At 61.5% G+C, this 13,396-nt stretch overlaps 1 protein-coding gene across 4 annotated transcripts; it reads left to right on the top strand.

Moving 5' to 3' along the window:
- The first annotated feature begins 1,290 nt into the window (after positions 1-1,290).
- On the top strand, positions 1,291-13,064 carry SGCA (sarcoglycan alpha). 4 transcript variants are annotated; one of them, XM_058284008.2, is made up of 10 exons: positions 1,291-1,476; positions 2,844-2,972; positions 3,108-3,218; positions 3,443-3,515; positions 3,895-4,093; positions 4,520-4,682; positions 5,632-5,840; positions 6,058-6,084; positions 10,396-10,588; positions 10,852-13,064. In XM_058284008.2, exons 1-9 carry the CDS (start codon positions 1,468-1,470, stop codon positions 10,574-10,576), a joined length of 1,101 nt encoding a protein of 366 aa, XP_058139991.1. In that variant the 5' UTR covers positions 1,291-1,467; the 3' UTR covers positions 10,577-10,588; positions 10,852-13,064. The 4 variants fall into 4 exon arrangements, with proteins under 4 accessions (XP_058139991.1, XP_058139990.1, XP_058139989.1 ...); XM_058284007.2 differs by having other exon boundaries at positions 1,298-1,476; positions 3,064-3,218; XM_058284006.2 differs by lacking the exon at positions 1,291-1,476 and adding an exon at positions 1,795-2,030.
- The last annotated feature ends 332 nt before the right edge of the window (positions 13,065-13,396 follow it).

Here is a 13,396-nt window from a genome sequence, read left to right as displayed (position 1 = left end):
ATGACACAAGATGACGCAGCAAAAAGAAACACAGATTCCCGTGTCGCTGACAACAACAGAAGCGGACAAAGAAGACACAGCAAATAGACACAGAGAGCAGACAACCGGGGTGGGGGGGGGAAGGGGAGAGAAATAAATAAATACATCTTTAAAAAACAAACAAAAAAAAGCCGATGAGTGAGGCACTGAGCATCAGTGGTTAACGCCACAAAAAGCCACAACGTGCCCACTGGTGACAGAAGCAAAACCACTACCTACCAACTGGTCTTGCCAAAGAAAATCAAACCTAGACCTGATCAGACCTCTAGATCCAGCTACGATTTACAGGAAATACAGAGGTCAGAGGAACATGTTAAAAGAACACTGTGGGGATGCAATCAACAAAACCCAGTCTGTGGGAGACTGCAGAACAAATGACCTGGTTTCTTCAGGAAAAAGAGATGGAGGAGGATTCTATAAATTAAAAGAGACATATCAATCAGTTGCAATGTGCAAACCTTATTATTTGGGTCCTGATTCAGATAAATGTACTGTAAAGCAAATTTTGACATTTATGAGACAATTGGAAATCTGAACACTGGAAATCTGATGTTCAGGAATTACCCATATTTTAGGTATAATAATATGATTAGGTGTGATAATTGTGATTATGTTTAAAAAAGAGTCATCTTTTAGATATACTGAAATATTGCAGATGAAAGTAAATTAAATGGGAGGTTAAAGTTTGGAGGGGTGTAGGTAAAACCAGACTGGATATGAATTATAATGGGGGATGGATATATGGGGGCTCATTATATTATTCCATATACTTTTGTTTAATTTTAAATTTCCAAAATATAAGTTTGTTTAAAAGTTGGGGTTAAAAGACTTTGTGACCCACACCTCTCCCCCACCATGGCCTGAACAGACAGAGGTGCTGAGGTTAAGTACAGCAGCAAGTTGCTCTGAGGTGGGAGGCTCTCCTGTGGGTGCAGGGAGGCTTTCTGGGGTTTCCTGTGGCTCCAGGGATGGCCCTTGGCTCCGTGGAAGCAGGGGAGAGGATTAGAGAGGCAAGCGGCTGCAGCTTTCCCAGCAAGAAGGGCTTGCCTCTGTGGGCCCGGGGTCGTGGGTGCGGGCACTGCCACCTTAAGACAGCTGAGAGTATGAGTGGGCAGCTCCAAAAATAGCAGGAAGGCCACGGTGGGGGGGGCGGGGGGAGGGGATCACGTGGAGCCGCGGAGGGGCTGAGGCCCAGGCAGCTGCTGGGGCACTGGCACCTCTGCCTGCTCCCTCTGAGCCCTCTGACTCTCCCACCCCCCTCCAGAACCTTCCTTTCTTGTGCCCTCCCTCTCTGACAAGGCACAGGGATGCCACGGTGATTCCAGGACAAATGCTGCCCTGCCTAAGAGGCTGAGTGGACACTGACTCTGGAATTTGGCGGCTCTTCCAGGGGAAGGGTCCAGGACTAAGCATAGAACTGCTGTGGGGATGGAATGGGTACACACAGGAGATAGGGGGACACCCAGCTGCGCCTGGGGGAAGGCGGGAGGTCAGGAAGGCTCGGAGAGGAGGGGCTACCTGCTGAGTCCTGACTGGTGCGGTGGAGGTGGGCTGGTTGGTGGAGGGCAGGAAGGGGACTCGGGCACAGGACCCGCTGGGCAAAGGCCTGAGGAGCTGACCAGGCTGGGGCGGCAGAGGGTGGCCAGGCAGGAGCCCAGGGGCGTGGGGGAGTGGGGAGGGTGTGCAGGGTGGGGGGTGGAGGAGGGGATCCTGCACAGGAGGCCGGGTCAGGGAGGGCCTCAGAAGCCATCCCACTGGGCACTCAAGGACATCAGAGTGTGCAGGGGTGCCTGAGGCAGTCAGGGGGCTGCCCGGAGGGGGAGGGCTGCAGGGAGGAGGGCATGGGTGGGGAGGGCCTGAGCTGGGACCCAGCTGCCCTGGGACACTTCCCCCTCCCCCCCCTCCTCCCCCGCTCCTGCCTCTGTCACTCAGGGGCAGCCAGGCTGGGGCAGCCATGGCAGCGGGGCTGGTCTGGATTCCTCTCCTCGTGGGCAAGTTGGGGTGCTCTTAGGGCCCAGTATGAGGGGGTGGGATCAAGGGGTGGTGAGATGAAAGCATGGCGTGTCCTCCGGGAGGGGGCTGGGGCTGACGAGGCAGGGGCTGGAGGGGCTTTGGGGTGTGAATGCTATGGCCAGCAGGGGTCCAGGGGACCTCTGGAATGTGGGGGCCAGGAGCTCTGAGGGTTGGGGGTCCCTGAGAGCGGGGTCAGGCCTGACAGTGCAGGCCCAGAGGGTCGTGGGCCCTTTAATGAGCTGGCCCTGCCCGCCCTTGCCCTTCCGGCTGGCGGAGGCTAAATTTGGCCCCAGGGGGAGAGGGGCTGGGGCAGGGCGTCGGTTCTCGGGAACCCCTTTGCTCAGCCTGCATCGGCCTCTGGGGCAGGCCCTGCTCCTCCCTGGGTAGTAGGGGAGGAAGTGTGGGGTGCGGGACCCCAGAGTGGCCACTCGTCCCTCCGAAGGCCCCTTCCCCCTGCCCCTGCCCAGCCTTCCAGACCCTCAGCGTGGGGTTCTTCTCCAACACGCGTACACACAGACCCCCCAGCCGAACGTCAGGCCCGGCCCACTGTGACCCCGTCCTTGGGTGGGGGGCAAAATGAGGATCCCAGATATGGGTCTTGCCCCTGATTAAGGTGGGTAGCAGCGAGGGCCTGCTGCGCCCCCGCCCCTCCTTTCCGGGGAGCACCCCTCCTCTCGGGCACTTCTCCCAGCCCCTTAGGGGTCCCGGGGACTCGGTGGGGAAGGGGCCATAGTTCCCTGGCCTAGCACCGAGGCTGGTCTTTGTGTCTGGGGGTTCCGGGGTTCCTTCAGGTCTCCTGGCAGGGCTGGGGCACGCGGAGGCCCCGCAGAGTACCCTGCGCCCGCTCGTGGGCCGCATCTTCGTGCACACCTTGGACCCCGCCAGCTTCCTGCGCCTTCCCGAGCCCGGTGGGCCCAGTGGTGAGAGCGGCCGGAGCGGGCCGGGGCGGCGGCGGCGGGGCCTGGCGGAGGCTCCATCGCGTCTCCACTGCCCTCTCCTCCCTTCCCCCAGCCGCGGCCCCTGCCGCCCGCGTCACCTACCATGCCCACCTCCAGGGATACCCAGACCTGCCCCGGTGGCTCCGCTACACCCAGCGCGGCCCCCGCCAGCCTGGCTTCCTCTACGGCGCTGCCACCCCGGAAGATCGTGGTCGCCAGGTCATCGAGGTACTGGCAGGGGCCCCAGGGGGCTGTGTCCACGCCCTCAGAAAATCGCGAGTTGGGGTCTGCGGCCTCCTAGGTGCAGCCCCGGGCGCCGGGATGGGGTGTTTGGTGCCCGTGTGCCTGTCATTCCCACACCCCTGGTTGGGGACGGTGCCGCTCCTGCCAGGCCCCGGGTGAAGCACAGTTCTCCCTGAACCCCACCTGCCAGCCCTGACCCCTCCCCTCAGGTCGTCGCCTACAATCGGGACAGCTTCGAGACCACCCGGCAGAGGCTGGTGCTGCTGATTGGGGATCCAGAAGGTACCACCAGCCCTGCCCGCCCCTACCCCGCCAGGGGGGAGGCTGGAAGGGATCGTGGGAGGGAGAGGATTGCAGAGTAGTGGGGAGCAGGGCATCCTCGAGAGTGCGGAGTCCAGGGAGGAGATGCCATTTACAAAGTTTAAGGACTGGGTGCTGGACAGGGATTCCAGAGCCTGGCATCGTATTTCCGGCTCCCCTGCTGACAGTCTGCGTGGCCCCAGCAGGTTGTTGAGGCTGCAGTGTTGGGGAAGGGCAACTGGGGCCCATGAGGTATGGGGTGTTGAGAAGGGAGAGGCTCGGGGGAGGGGGCTTGCCTCACGTGGACTGGGGTCACGGCTGGGGGCTGGGTGCAGCCTGAGCGCCCACCTGGCCCTCCCAGGCCCCCTCCTGCCCTACCAGGCTGAGTTCCTGGTGCAAAGCCATGATGTGGAGGAGGTGCTGCCCTCAACACCTGCCAGCCGCTTCGTCACCGCCTTGGGGGCGCTCTGGGAGCCGGGGGAGCTCCAGCTGCTCAACATCACCTCTGCCTTGGACCGTGGGGGCCGCGTCCCTCTTCCCATTGAGGGCCGCAAGGAAGGGTAGGTGAGCAACCCTGGAGGGCTTCCTGTAGGAGGAAGAGGCAGCTTGCTTTTCATCTGGGTGATGGGCATAGAACAGGGGTCTCCCTACTTGCCAGACGGGGCTTACCCACCTTTGCACACCCTCACCACCCCCTCTGTACTTCCCAGCTTCATGCCATTGTCCAGTCCCCTCCAGCCACCCCCTCACCTCCCTCTTGCCCTCCTCCACCCAAACACTAGTTACCTTGAACCCTCCACTTCCTGGTGCCCCGTGGGGACACGGAAGTCCATCAGGGGACATTCCTGGGGAGACGAGTCCCTCTAGAAGAGCGGCGTGCTCTGTGGCCTCTCGACCCCTCGGATCCCAGGGTGAGCCCCAGAACCCCCAGTCTCCCATCCTGGAGACGTGTTGCTTTGCTGATGGTGGCGTCTGTCCGGGCGCAGGGTGTACATCAAGGTGGGCTCCGCCCTGCCCTTCTCCACCTGCCTGAAGACGGTGGCCTCTCCCGACAGCCACGCCCGCTGTGCCCAGGGCCAGGCCCCACTTCTGCCCTGCTACGACGCCTTGGCGCCCCACTTCCGCATTGCCTGGTGCAATGTGTCCCTGGTGAGGAGGGCCCCTGCTGCTAGGGCGGGTGGGGCACAGTCCCCCTGACATCACAACCCCCCCTTCACCCCTGCCTGTCTGCCCTGTCTCTTTCTCATAATCCACGTGTGTCTCAGGCTTGGGTTTCTTCATCGATGCGCGCGCACACACACACACACACACACACACACACACACACCCTGAAGTTCTATCTCCTCCCACGAGAGGGCGACAGAGTCCGTAACCATGAATCCAGACGGGGTCGCAACCCTGGCTCCCAGGCCTGCCCCACCCAACAGCAAACCCATCACCCCAGGGTGGTTAACCCTTTGAGGACCAAGGGCCTCTGGGGCCAGCTCTGCATCCCTTGAAATTGCCACCTAGCAGACCCACCTGTGATGAGGAGTGGGTAAGGCCACTTTGTGTCAACCAAAGACGCGGCTCTTTGGGATGTCGAGCGCAGGTAACTAGAGTCCGGAGACCCTGGCTTGCCGGCAAAGAACAGCTGGCACACCCGGTTCCTGTGAATTCACCCACCGGGCAGGGAAGGTCACACATCCAGGGGCTGATAACTGATGACACTCTTGAGCACTTGCTTTGTGCTCGACACTGTAAAATCAGCATGTTTTATCCTTGCAGCCACCCAGGAGATAGGTTCTGCTGTTGTTCTGACTTTACCCCTGAGGAAACAGAGGCGCCCAGCTCAGTGCTTCTCTGAGTCAGGTTCAAGCCCAGGCAGTCGGCTTCTGAAGGAGCGCTAGGCACTGCGCTGCCCTGCCCTCAGGGCTTTGCTCTCCTGGCTCCTGGACCAGGGCTGGTCTGGCTAGGTTTCACGAGCTGGCACATGCCTGCAGGTGGAAACTGTGGCTGATGGGGTGAGAGGTAGGGCGGCCTCGGGACCCCTCCTCTGTCCTCAGGGGGACTCTGTGTCTGGCCAGCCCTCTGGGTCAGCCTTGGGCTCTCTGAGCAGGTGGATCTGTCAGTGCCAGAGCCCGCGGAGAAGCAGCCCACCCCAGGGGACGGGGTCCTGGAGCACGACCCCTTCTTCTGCCCTCCCACCGAGGCCACGGCCCGTGACTTTCTGACCGATGCACTGGTCACCCTCCTGGTGCCCCTGCTGGTGGCCCTGCTGGTGGCCCTGCTGCTGGCCTACATCATGTGCTGCCGGCGGGAGGGACGGTGAGTGAGGGGGCAGGTGGGCAGGAAGGGCCCTGGGTGGCACCGGTGCTGTGTGAGGTCCCAGACCCCTCAGGGAGAAGGGTCCTCAGCCAGAAGAGGAGTTTGGGGCCCCTGGCACCAGGAGGGGGCTGTGGCGGTCAGCACGCCAACGGGCCTCCTCCCCACGTGCCTGCGTCCCAGAGCTGGGCTGACCGCCGTCCCCTTGGCTTTTCCACAGGCTGAAGAGAGACCTGGCCACCTCTGAGTGAGTAAGGGAGCGCTGGGGGGGGGGGCCCTAACTGTTGAGCTGAACCCTCCAGCCTCCTCAAGCAGTGCAGAAGCCAAGCTGGATTGCTGGGGGCTGCTGGGGCCCTCCTCTGGCCTCCAAGCCCCAGCCCTGGCTCACCTGCCCTGGCCTCGCCCTCATGGTTTCTGGTCCCCATGGAAGAGTGGGGTGGACCTGGCTGGGCTTCGGGTGTCTGTTGCCCCCGGGGGAAAGGGATTGAGAAGCAAGTTCAGGGGCCCCCGCACACGCACCGCGTGGAGTCGGAGCCCTGGGCTCCAGGCCCAGCTCTGCTGCTCACTGTGGCCCCTCCTGGCCTCCCGTTTCCACTTGCGCAGTGAGAAGTTTGGACTAGCTACTGTCTGCGGAGGCCTTCGTTTCCTCCAGCCTTCCAGATCCATCTCACCCTCATTTTGCCCCAGGTTTCCCCCACCCCTCTCCCTGTCTCCCAGTCCCAGGGACCCCAAAGACTCTAGGAAGCAGGTGTGAAATCATGTAGGCTCCTTTTATTCGCACTGCCCTGAGCCCGCAGTGGGCCCGGCAGCCGCGCCCACTTGCCTGGCCTGCCCCCTTAACTGCGGCGGCATCTGGCCCCTCTGCGGATGCCCTTCATCAGCTGCTTGTGCCCCTGTGTGGAGCCCATCAGTGACCTCTGCCGTCCCGCTCGGCGCCGCCCGAACCGACGCTGCCCCAGCTGGCGCTGTCGGGGTTGGCGCGGCCCCGTCTGCCGCCGCCGCCGCTGCCGCTTCTTGGCCTTGAGCTTGGAGGCGCGCTTCCTGCCCATGCGGAAGGAGCCCGAGGCCCCCTTGCCGGTCACCCGCTTGAGTGCGCCCTTGTCCACCAGCCGCTTGAGCACCTGCCTGAAGCGCCAGGCGTTGCGGGCCACGTCGTAGCCCGAGTCGGCCACGGCCTTCTTCAGCCTGGCCAGCGACACTCGGCTGCGCGCCCCCTTGTCCGCCACGGTCCTCAGGATCACCTTGGACATGCTGGGCTTCTTCCGGGCTTTGGGACCGGCGTGGCACCCGGCCTCACTCTTGCTGGGGACCCCCGACACGCCCACGGTCGTGCTGGAGGCCAGGGGCGCGGTGGGGGGCAGCAGCGGGGTCTCTTTCTGCATCTCTTCCTGGAGTGGGTGGAGGGAGCTGGGAGTGAGGACCTCCAGGGTGACGGCTGGAAGTCTCCCCGGGGCGCTCCTCGGTGGCCGGATGGGGTGTGTCCCGGTTCCTGGTTCCCTCAGAGGCTTCCTCGTGGGGCTCCGCCTGCGCCTCCCCCCGGCTGGCCAGAGGAAGGACCCAGCACAGTCACCCGCGGCTGGCCTCAGTAGATTTGTGCCGGGGGCCCAGGGGACTGGCAGGTTATCTCTGTGGTGACCTCGGGGGGGACACTGTGAAGTCACCAGAACCCTGCGGGGGTCACAGTGGCCTCATTGTTCCCTCCCGGGAGGGGCCAGGAGATGCCAGGTGTGTGGGCACCTGCCCCCAGGAGCGCTGGAGAGGGCGGCTCTGGCCGCGGGCCCCACCCGCGGCTGGCTCAGGGGCACGCGCGCTCGTCCCCGGGTGTCGTGTGGGAGCGGGCTTCAGGGGTCCGAGTCCCCAGCTTTGAGCCCCCCATCTGCTGCCACCATCTTAACCCCCTGAGGTTTTGAGCCTGTGGGATGAGGAATTGAAACATGTTGAAAATCATAATTATGCCAGCCTTTCTGAATTTTTCCAGAGTGAACAGGAACATTTTCTTGAGTGAACAGAAACATAATTCCTTGATTTACTTGTCGATTTAGTTCCTTGATCAACTTTCTATATAAGCAGTTAAAAGGCTTCACTGTTATTTCTATTTTGATTTTCATTTTAAGGAATCCCCCCCACCCCTGCTGGAATCAATGATTTTCCACTTAAATTTTACAAGGAGGATTTTTTTCTTAATTTTTTTTTGGGGGGGCCTGTGTCAAATTTGATTAATTGTATCTCCTGCCATTGTGGCTCTTTGACCAGCGTTTACATCACATTGAGCTTTTTTGGGTGAGTCTCGTAGAGCCAGATGTTGTCAGGAAGACCTGCTTCCTCCGACCATTTTGAATCAAAAACTAATTTTACCATGGATGTTCGGGTTTTGTGTTTAGTTCTACAAAATCCAAAGTTTCTCCTTGTTTGGTGTTTGCAGTTTTTCAAATCAGGATTCTGGTGCCCGTTTTTCGTCTCTGTGGGATGTTACAGGTCATGAGCTTCTCCCGGCCCCACGGCCCTGGCCTGCGGGTGCCTCGGGCTCCAGCAGCCGGGTGGGAGGGCACGTGGGCGCCCGCGGAGTGGGCGAGCCACGCCCCCGCGTGTGTGCGTGTGTGCGTGCGCGTGTGTGTGCGCGTGTGTGTGTGTGTGTCAGAGGGTCTGCCAGCTTGCCCGCCCCAGTGCTGATGTAGACAGACTCGGGGGAAGGCGCCCGGCTTGCTTCTGCGGCCCCTGCTCTAGACAAACACCCCCAGAGCGTTTTTCCACCTGTGTGTGTTGCCAGAGTAATGAGACCCAGACGTGGCGCTGGGCGGGGCGGGGGCACGCCGCTGCGGCCTTTCCCCGCCAGGGGGCACTGCCCCCCAGCTGCCCGCCCCGCGCTCTCCGGGCTCCCCTTCCCCCACAGCCTCCCCTTTCCCGAGAATGGAAAGTTGTGTTTTGAACAACTCTGCTTGCCAAATTCCAGACTCAAGAGCTCATCTTGACCCTCCCCCAGCTTAGGCGGCGACTCCGCCTCCTCCCGCCAGCTGGGACTCGATCCCACTCGCCCCCAGGAGGAGTGAGGCCCATCCAGAGCTAGGAAGTCCTTCCTGTCGTCTAACCTCTCAAGCCTTAGCTGGAGTCTGTCCACTAACTGAGCCCTTGACACAGGTGGGGATCGTCACCTCTCCCCCACCTAATCAGTCACTAAGTGGCAAGTGGGGTCATGGGAGCCCTGTCTGCGGCCCCAGCCCCTTCAAGAAAATCAGTTTTTATTGTTTTTAATGAAAAGTCCCTGCTTTACTGTCTGACTGATCTAGCCGGGAAATATCTCTGGTCTGGGTCCACAAATGTAGGTAGGTTTGTGTAAAGGGGCTTGAAAGCATCTTTCCACTGGAAGCCAAATTCATTGGGTGGGCTCGCTATAATAAAATAATACTGATGATGATAATAGCACCTGCAGGCTCCCTAAAATAAGATACCACTTGCTGCGTGCTGATCAAGAGACATTATAAATGCTTGTCCTGTATTAACTAATTTAATACATACAATGGCTATATTACAGATGAGGAAACTGAAGCACAGAGAGGTTAAGTAGCTTGCTTAAGGTCACACAGCCAATAAGCAGTTGAATCCAAACTCAAACCCAAACCAAGTCCTCCCGCTTAATCATCGTGCTGCCCTGCCCCTAGAATGAACTAAAGCTTGCCCAAGAACAGCGGAAAGCAAGCCCGTGAGAATATGAATGAGAATGAGCCTGAGCATTCCAAGGTGCCACTGGAGCTAGACCTCAGGAAGGACTTTCCAATGAGGGTAGCTGTCACACCACTCGGTTCTGCTGGGATTTCCAGCTCGTTGTTTGAGTGTGGTGCCCAGGCCCGACCCTCAAGGAACCCAGGCCTGAAACAAAGACCACCAAGGCAGGCTGGGGACCAGCTGGGGTGGGACTGGGAGGGGTCGGGGACCAAAGGGGCAGACAGGCCTGAGGAGCCGGAAGAGGGGATGGTCAAGGCCAGGCAGGAGAGGGGAGAGGCTGTTCCCAGGTGAGGAAAGAGCTTGGGCTAAAGGTCAAGGAGGAGGTAGGTCTGCCGGACTCACCAGGGGTGGGAGATGGGAAGAGGGCTGGGGTCTGGGTGATGGATAAGGAGTAGGGGAGGGAGCCGAGGGCCACGGGGCCCAGGGGGTTCAAGTGCAGCTGCTGGAGCTGTGAGTCCACGTGGGAGGCTCCCCAGGTCTGGGCACCCCGGGAGCACTAGGCTTGCTGGCACTGCGCCCCGTGCTGAGCCTGCATTTTCCCACTTAGTCCCCACCACAGTCCCACGAGGTAGGTACTATTATCACCCCCATTTTACAGTGGAGGAAGCTGAGGATCGGAGAGGGTAAGCAAAGGCACACAGCGTCGAATGCAGGCTGTCTGCCCCTCGAGCCTGGGCTCAGTCCCTGGGCCCTGAGCTGGCGCCCTCGGACTTCCCGCTTGTCCCTCCAGCCCACGGTGTGTTTGAGTCTCCCTCCACACGACAGGTGGGGAGGCTGCAGGGTGGCTGCGGGGCTGAGCTCCCGGGAGCTGACGGCGCGCCCGTCCCGCCCGTCCCAGCATCCAGATGGTCCACCACCGCACCATCCACGGGAACACGGAGGAGCTGCGGCAGATGGCCGCCAGCCGCGAGGTGCCCCGGCCGCTCTCCACTCTGCCCATGTTCAACGTGCGCACGGGCGAGCAGCGGCCCCCCCGCGTGGACAGCGCCCAGGTGCCCCTCATCCTGGACCAGCGCTGAGGGCCCAGCCAGGTGGGTGCTGCTGGGCCGTGCCAGCCCCTCGTTCCAGGGAGCGTGGCGGCCTCCGGCTAAGGCTGGGGCGCGCGGTGGGGCCTGGTGGAGGTCGGGGGAAGGGGAGCATGGCCCTGCCTGCTGCTAAGGTGGGGGTGGAGGGGGCTGTGCCCCCCCGGTGCCAAGCCCTCGGGCACGGAGGGTGGGGGCGGGGGCAGGAGAAGCGGGGCCAGGACCCCACAGCCGCATGCCGGCGGATAGCAAGCCTGCCACTCCTCTTGCAGCCCTGGCCTCGCCGTCCCTTCTCGTCACACCGGGATAGCGGCCTCGTCCCACCTGCAGCTTCCGGCTCATGGCCCGACTGGACCGGGCAGAGAAGGGGGAGCGGTGGGGTGAGGGTGCTGGAGTCAGACCCTGCCGAATAAAACCTGCTGCACCGCTCAGCTGTCGCGGCCAGTGCCTTCCGCCCAACAGCCCCTCCCCAACCCAACTGCCTCTGTTTCCCTTTCTGCCTTCTGGGAGCCCCCAGAGGTGGCCGGGGAATCCCAGCCTGCCTCTGAGCTCTTGGTGTTCTGCTGTTTTTTCACATCCTCTGGAGGAAAGAGAGGAAGGACCTGCTTTAGGCAGTCTGGTCTTAATCCTCATGTGAAACTGAGAGCCAGGGATGACTGCATCATCACCCCCATCTGGCAGACAGAGACGCGGAGGCTTAGGGAGGGTGAGTGACCCCTCCAAGGACACAGAGCAAGTAAGCAGACGCGAGCCTGGTGTGTCTGCCTCCACGCATCTTCTGGAGGGTCGAGGGCTCTGGAAGCAGGGGATCCGGGCTGGGCTCTGGAAGCAGGGGATCCGGGCTGGGCTCTGGAAGCAGGGGATCCGGGCTTTACCTGGAGATTTAGTTGACAGTTGACAAATGCGTAAGATCCCCAGGGAAAGCCCCTGCACATTGTGTGGGGAGAGAAGCCGGGCTAGGTACGGAGGCACAGAGAGCGAGCCGGCTGGGGCACAGGAACCTCCTGCCGGGAGGGTCCTCCAAGGGCCCGAGGTGCCGAGAACACTGCCTGCCCTGGACACCTCGATGAGCTTTGTCCCCAAACCCACGTGGCTCTCTGGAGAGCTCGGCAGACCACGGAGAGGCCGGAGCCCCCAGGCGGCCACAAGCCAAAGCTGGTCGGGCTGCTCGGCTCACTCGTCTCCTGAGACCACAGCCAATGTCACGTCTCACCCCTCCACCCTGGGACAGACCAGAGACCAAGCTCGAGAGAGGACCAGCTGCAGGAGGGGCAGCAGAGGAGCAAGGACACATGGGCCTCGGGCCCTGGCCCAGGTCCTTCTCCAGGTACCAACTCCCAAGAGAATCCAAGCACGGCGAAGCTTCCGTCAGCCTGGGCCTCTTCCTTGTTGTCCTTGTTGGGGCACCAGCCACCAGGCCGGGCCACCCGCTGTCCTGGAGCGTGACCCTCCATTGACCTCTTTTGAAGGGTGGTGGGGACCAGGGGGCATGCAGGGGGCAGCTTGTCCTCGCCTGGAGGCAGGGCCCAGCCTTGGGGCTGCTGGGGAAGGTGAGCGCGTCCTGGGGCAGCTCAGCCTAAGAGGGTGCGTCCTCAGCTGAGCCCCTGAGAAGGGCCGTGTCTCTGCCCGCTGAGTCCCGGTGTTCAGAAATGTACAGTGAGGGGTCATGAGGGCCCCCAATTGCCCTCAAAGCCCCGAATCCACCCATTTCTCACAGTCCGCGCCACCCTTCCCCGGGCACCCCAGCCTCACCGTGGCCCCCGCGGCGTCCTCCTGCTCCTGCCTGGCCCCCCTCCAGCCTCATTTCCAACAGCAGCTGGGGCCACACTTGGGAAAGGAAATCAGGCTGTCTCCCTCCCCTGCTCTGCACGCTCTAGTGCCTTCGGCCACACACAGAGGTGCCCTGCCCACCTCTCCCCCTTCTCCCCCGCTCTCCTCTCCTCGCTTGCGCTGCTCCAGCTCAGCAGCCTCCGTGGGGTTCCGGGAACACCGTGACTACACCCTTGTCCACACATCCTGGGCTCTGCGCAAAGGACACCTCCCCGAGGGGCTTCCCTGACTTACCCTTCCCCCCACCAAGAACTGCCCCTCCCCTTCCTGCTGCACCCTCCTGGCCCCTCCCAGCCCTGCTTGCCCTGGGCTGCGTAGCCGGCTTCCCGCCCCAGAACTAAGCTCCAGGCGGGCAGCAGGCACAGCGTCCTGCAGAGTAGTCCCTCAGGCAAGAGCTCCTGAACGAATGCCTGGGTTTGCTGAGTTCCCACAGGAGGCCTGCTCTGGGCAAGGGGTGAGCAAGGCCAGGGCTAAAGCTTCTGTTGTCTTCTGGACCTGCCCCTCCCTGCTGAGTATCCCAAGCCCATTAGTTGATTAATTACTTAATCAAACATTAATTCAAAAGCATTTATTGAGGGGGGTGGGGGCGCAGTGCTGGCACAGCACAGCGCATATGCTGAATAAACGTTTGTTGAATGAATGCTTAACCCCCCAACCAATCAGTTTCTTTTTTTTCTGACAAAAGGGTGCCTCCAACTTCTATATCCTATTTCCTCCTTTCTCCCGCGGGCCATCAGTTGACCCGTAGCAGGAGTTGCGCAGAACCTGCACTGACCGGCGGCCCCGAGCAGCCGGCCCTGCCTGGGGCGCCTCCTCTTTAGGCCCACGCTCGTGGGCCCCCGCCTCCATCTCTGGGCTGCCCCGCGGCAAGGCAGTCTGCTGGGTTCTTCCCACATTCTTCCCACGCTGGCCAGGGACGGGAGAGTAAGACGCCAGCGCCTCACTTCCTGCTTCTCGGCTTTGCGGTGGGGGCTTGGCAGCGCCTTC

Source organism: Dasypus novemcinctus, chromosome 21 (genome assembly GCF_030445035.2).
Source record: "Dasypus novemcinctus isolate mDasNov1 chromosome 21, mDasNov1.1.hap2, whole genome shotgun sequence".
Taxonomy (NCBI): Eukaryota; Metazoa; Chordata; class Mammalia; order Cingulata; family Dasypodidae; genus Dasypus; species Dasypus novemcinctus.
Note: the sequence above shows the minus strand (reverse complement) of the source record. Positions and strands in the feature narration are given on the sequence as shown.

Coding starts and splice junctions, on each gene's coding strand:
- SGCA (XM_058284006.2), top strand. CDS start 1,881: ATGGGTGGGGAGGGCCTGAGCTGGGACCCAGCTGCCCTGGGACACTTC. Junction 2,031..2,843: donor CTGGATTCCTCTCCTCGTGG/GCAAGTTGGGGT, acceptor GGGTTCCTTCAG/GTCTCCTGGCAGGGCTGGGG. Junction 5,841..6,057: donor TGCTGCCGGCGGGAGGGACG/GTGAGTGAGGGG, acceptor GCTTTTCCACAG/GCTGAAGAGAGACCTGGCCA.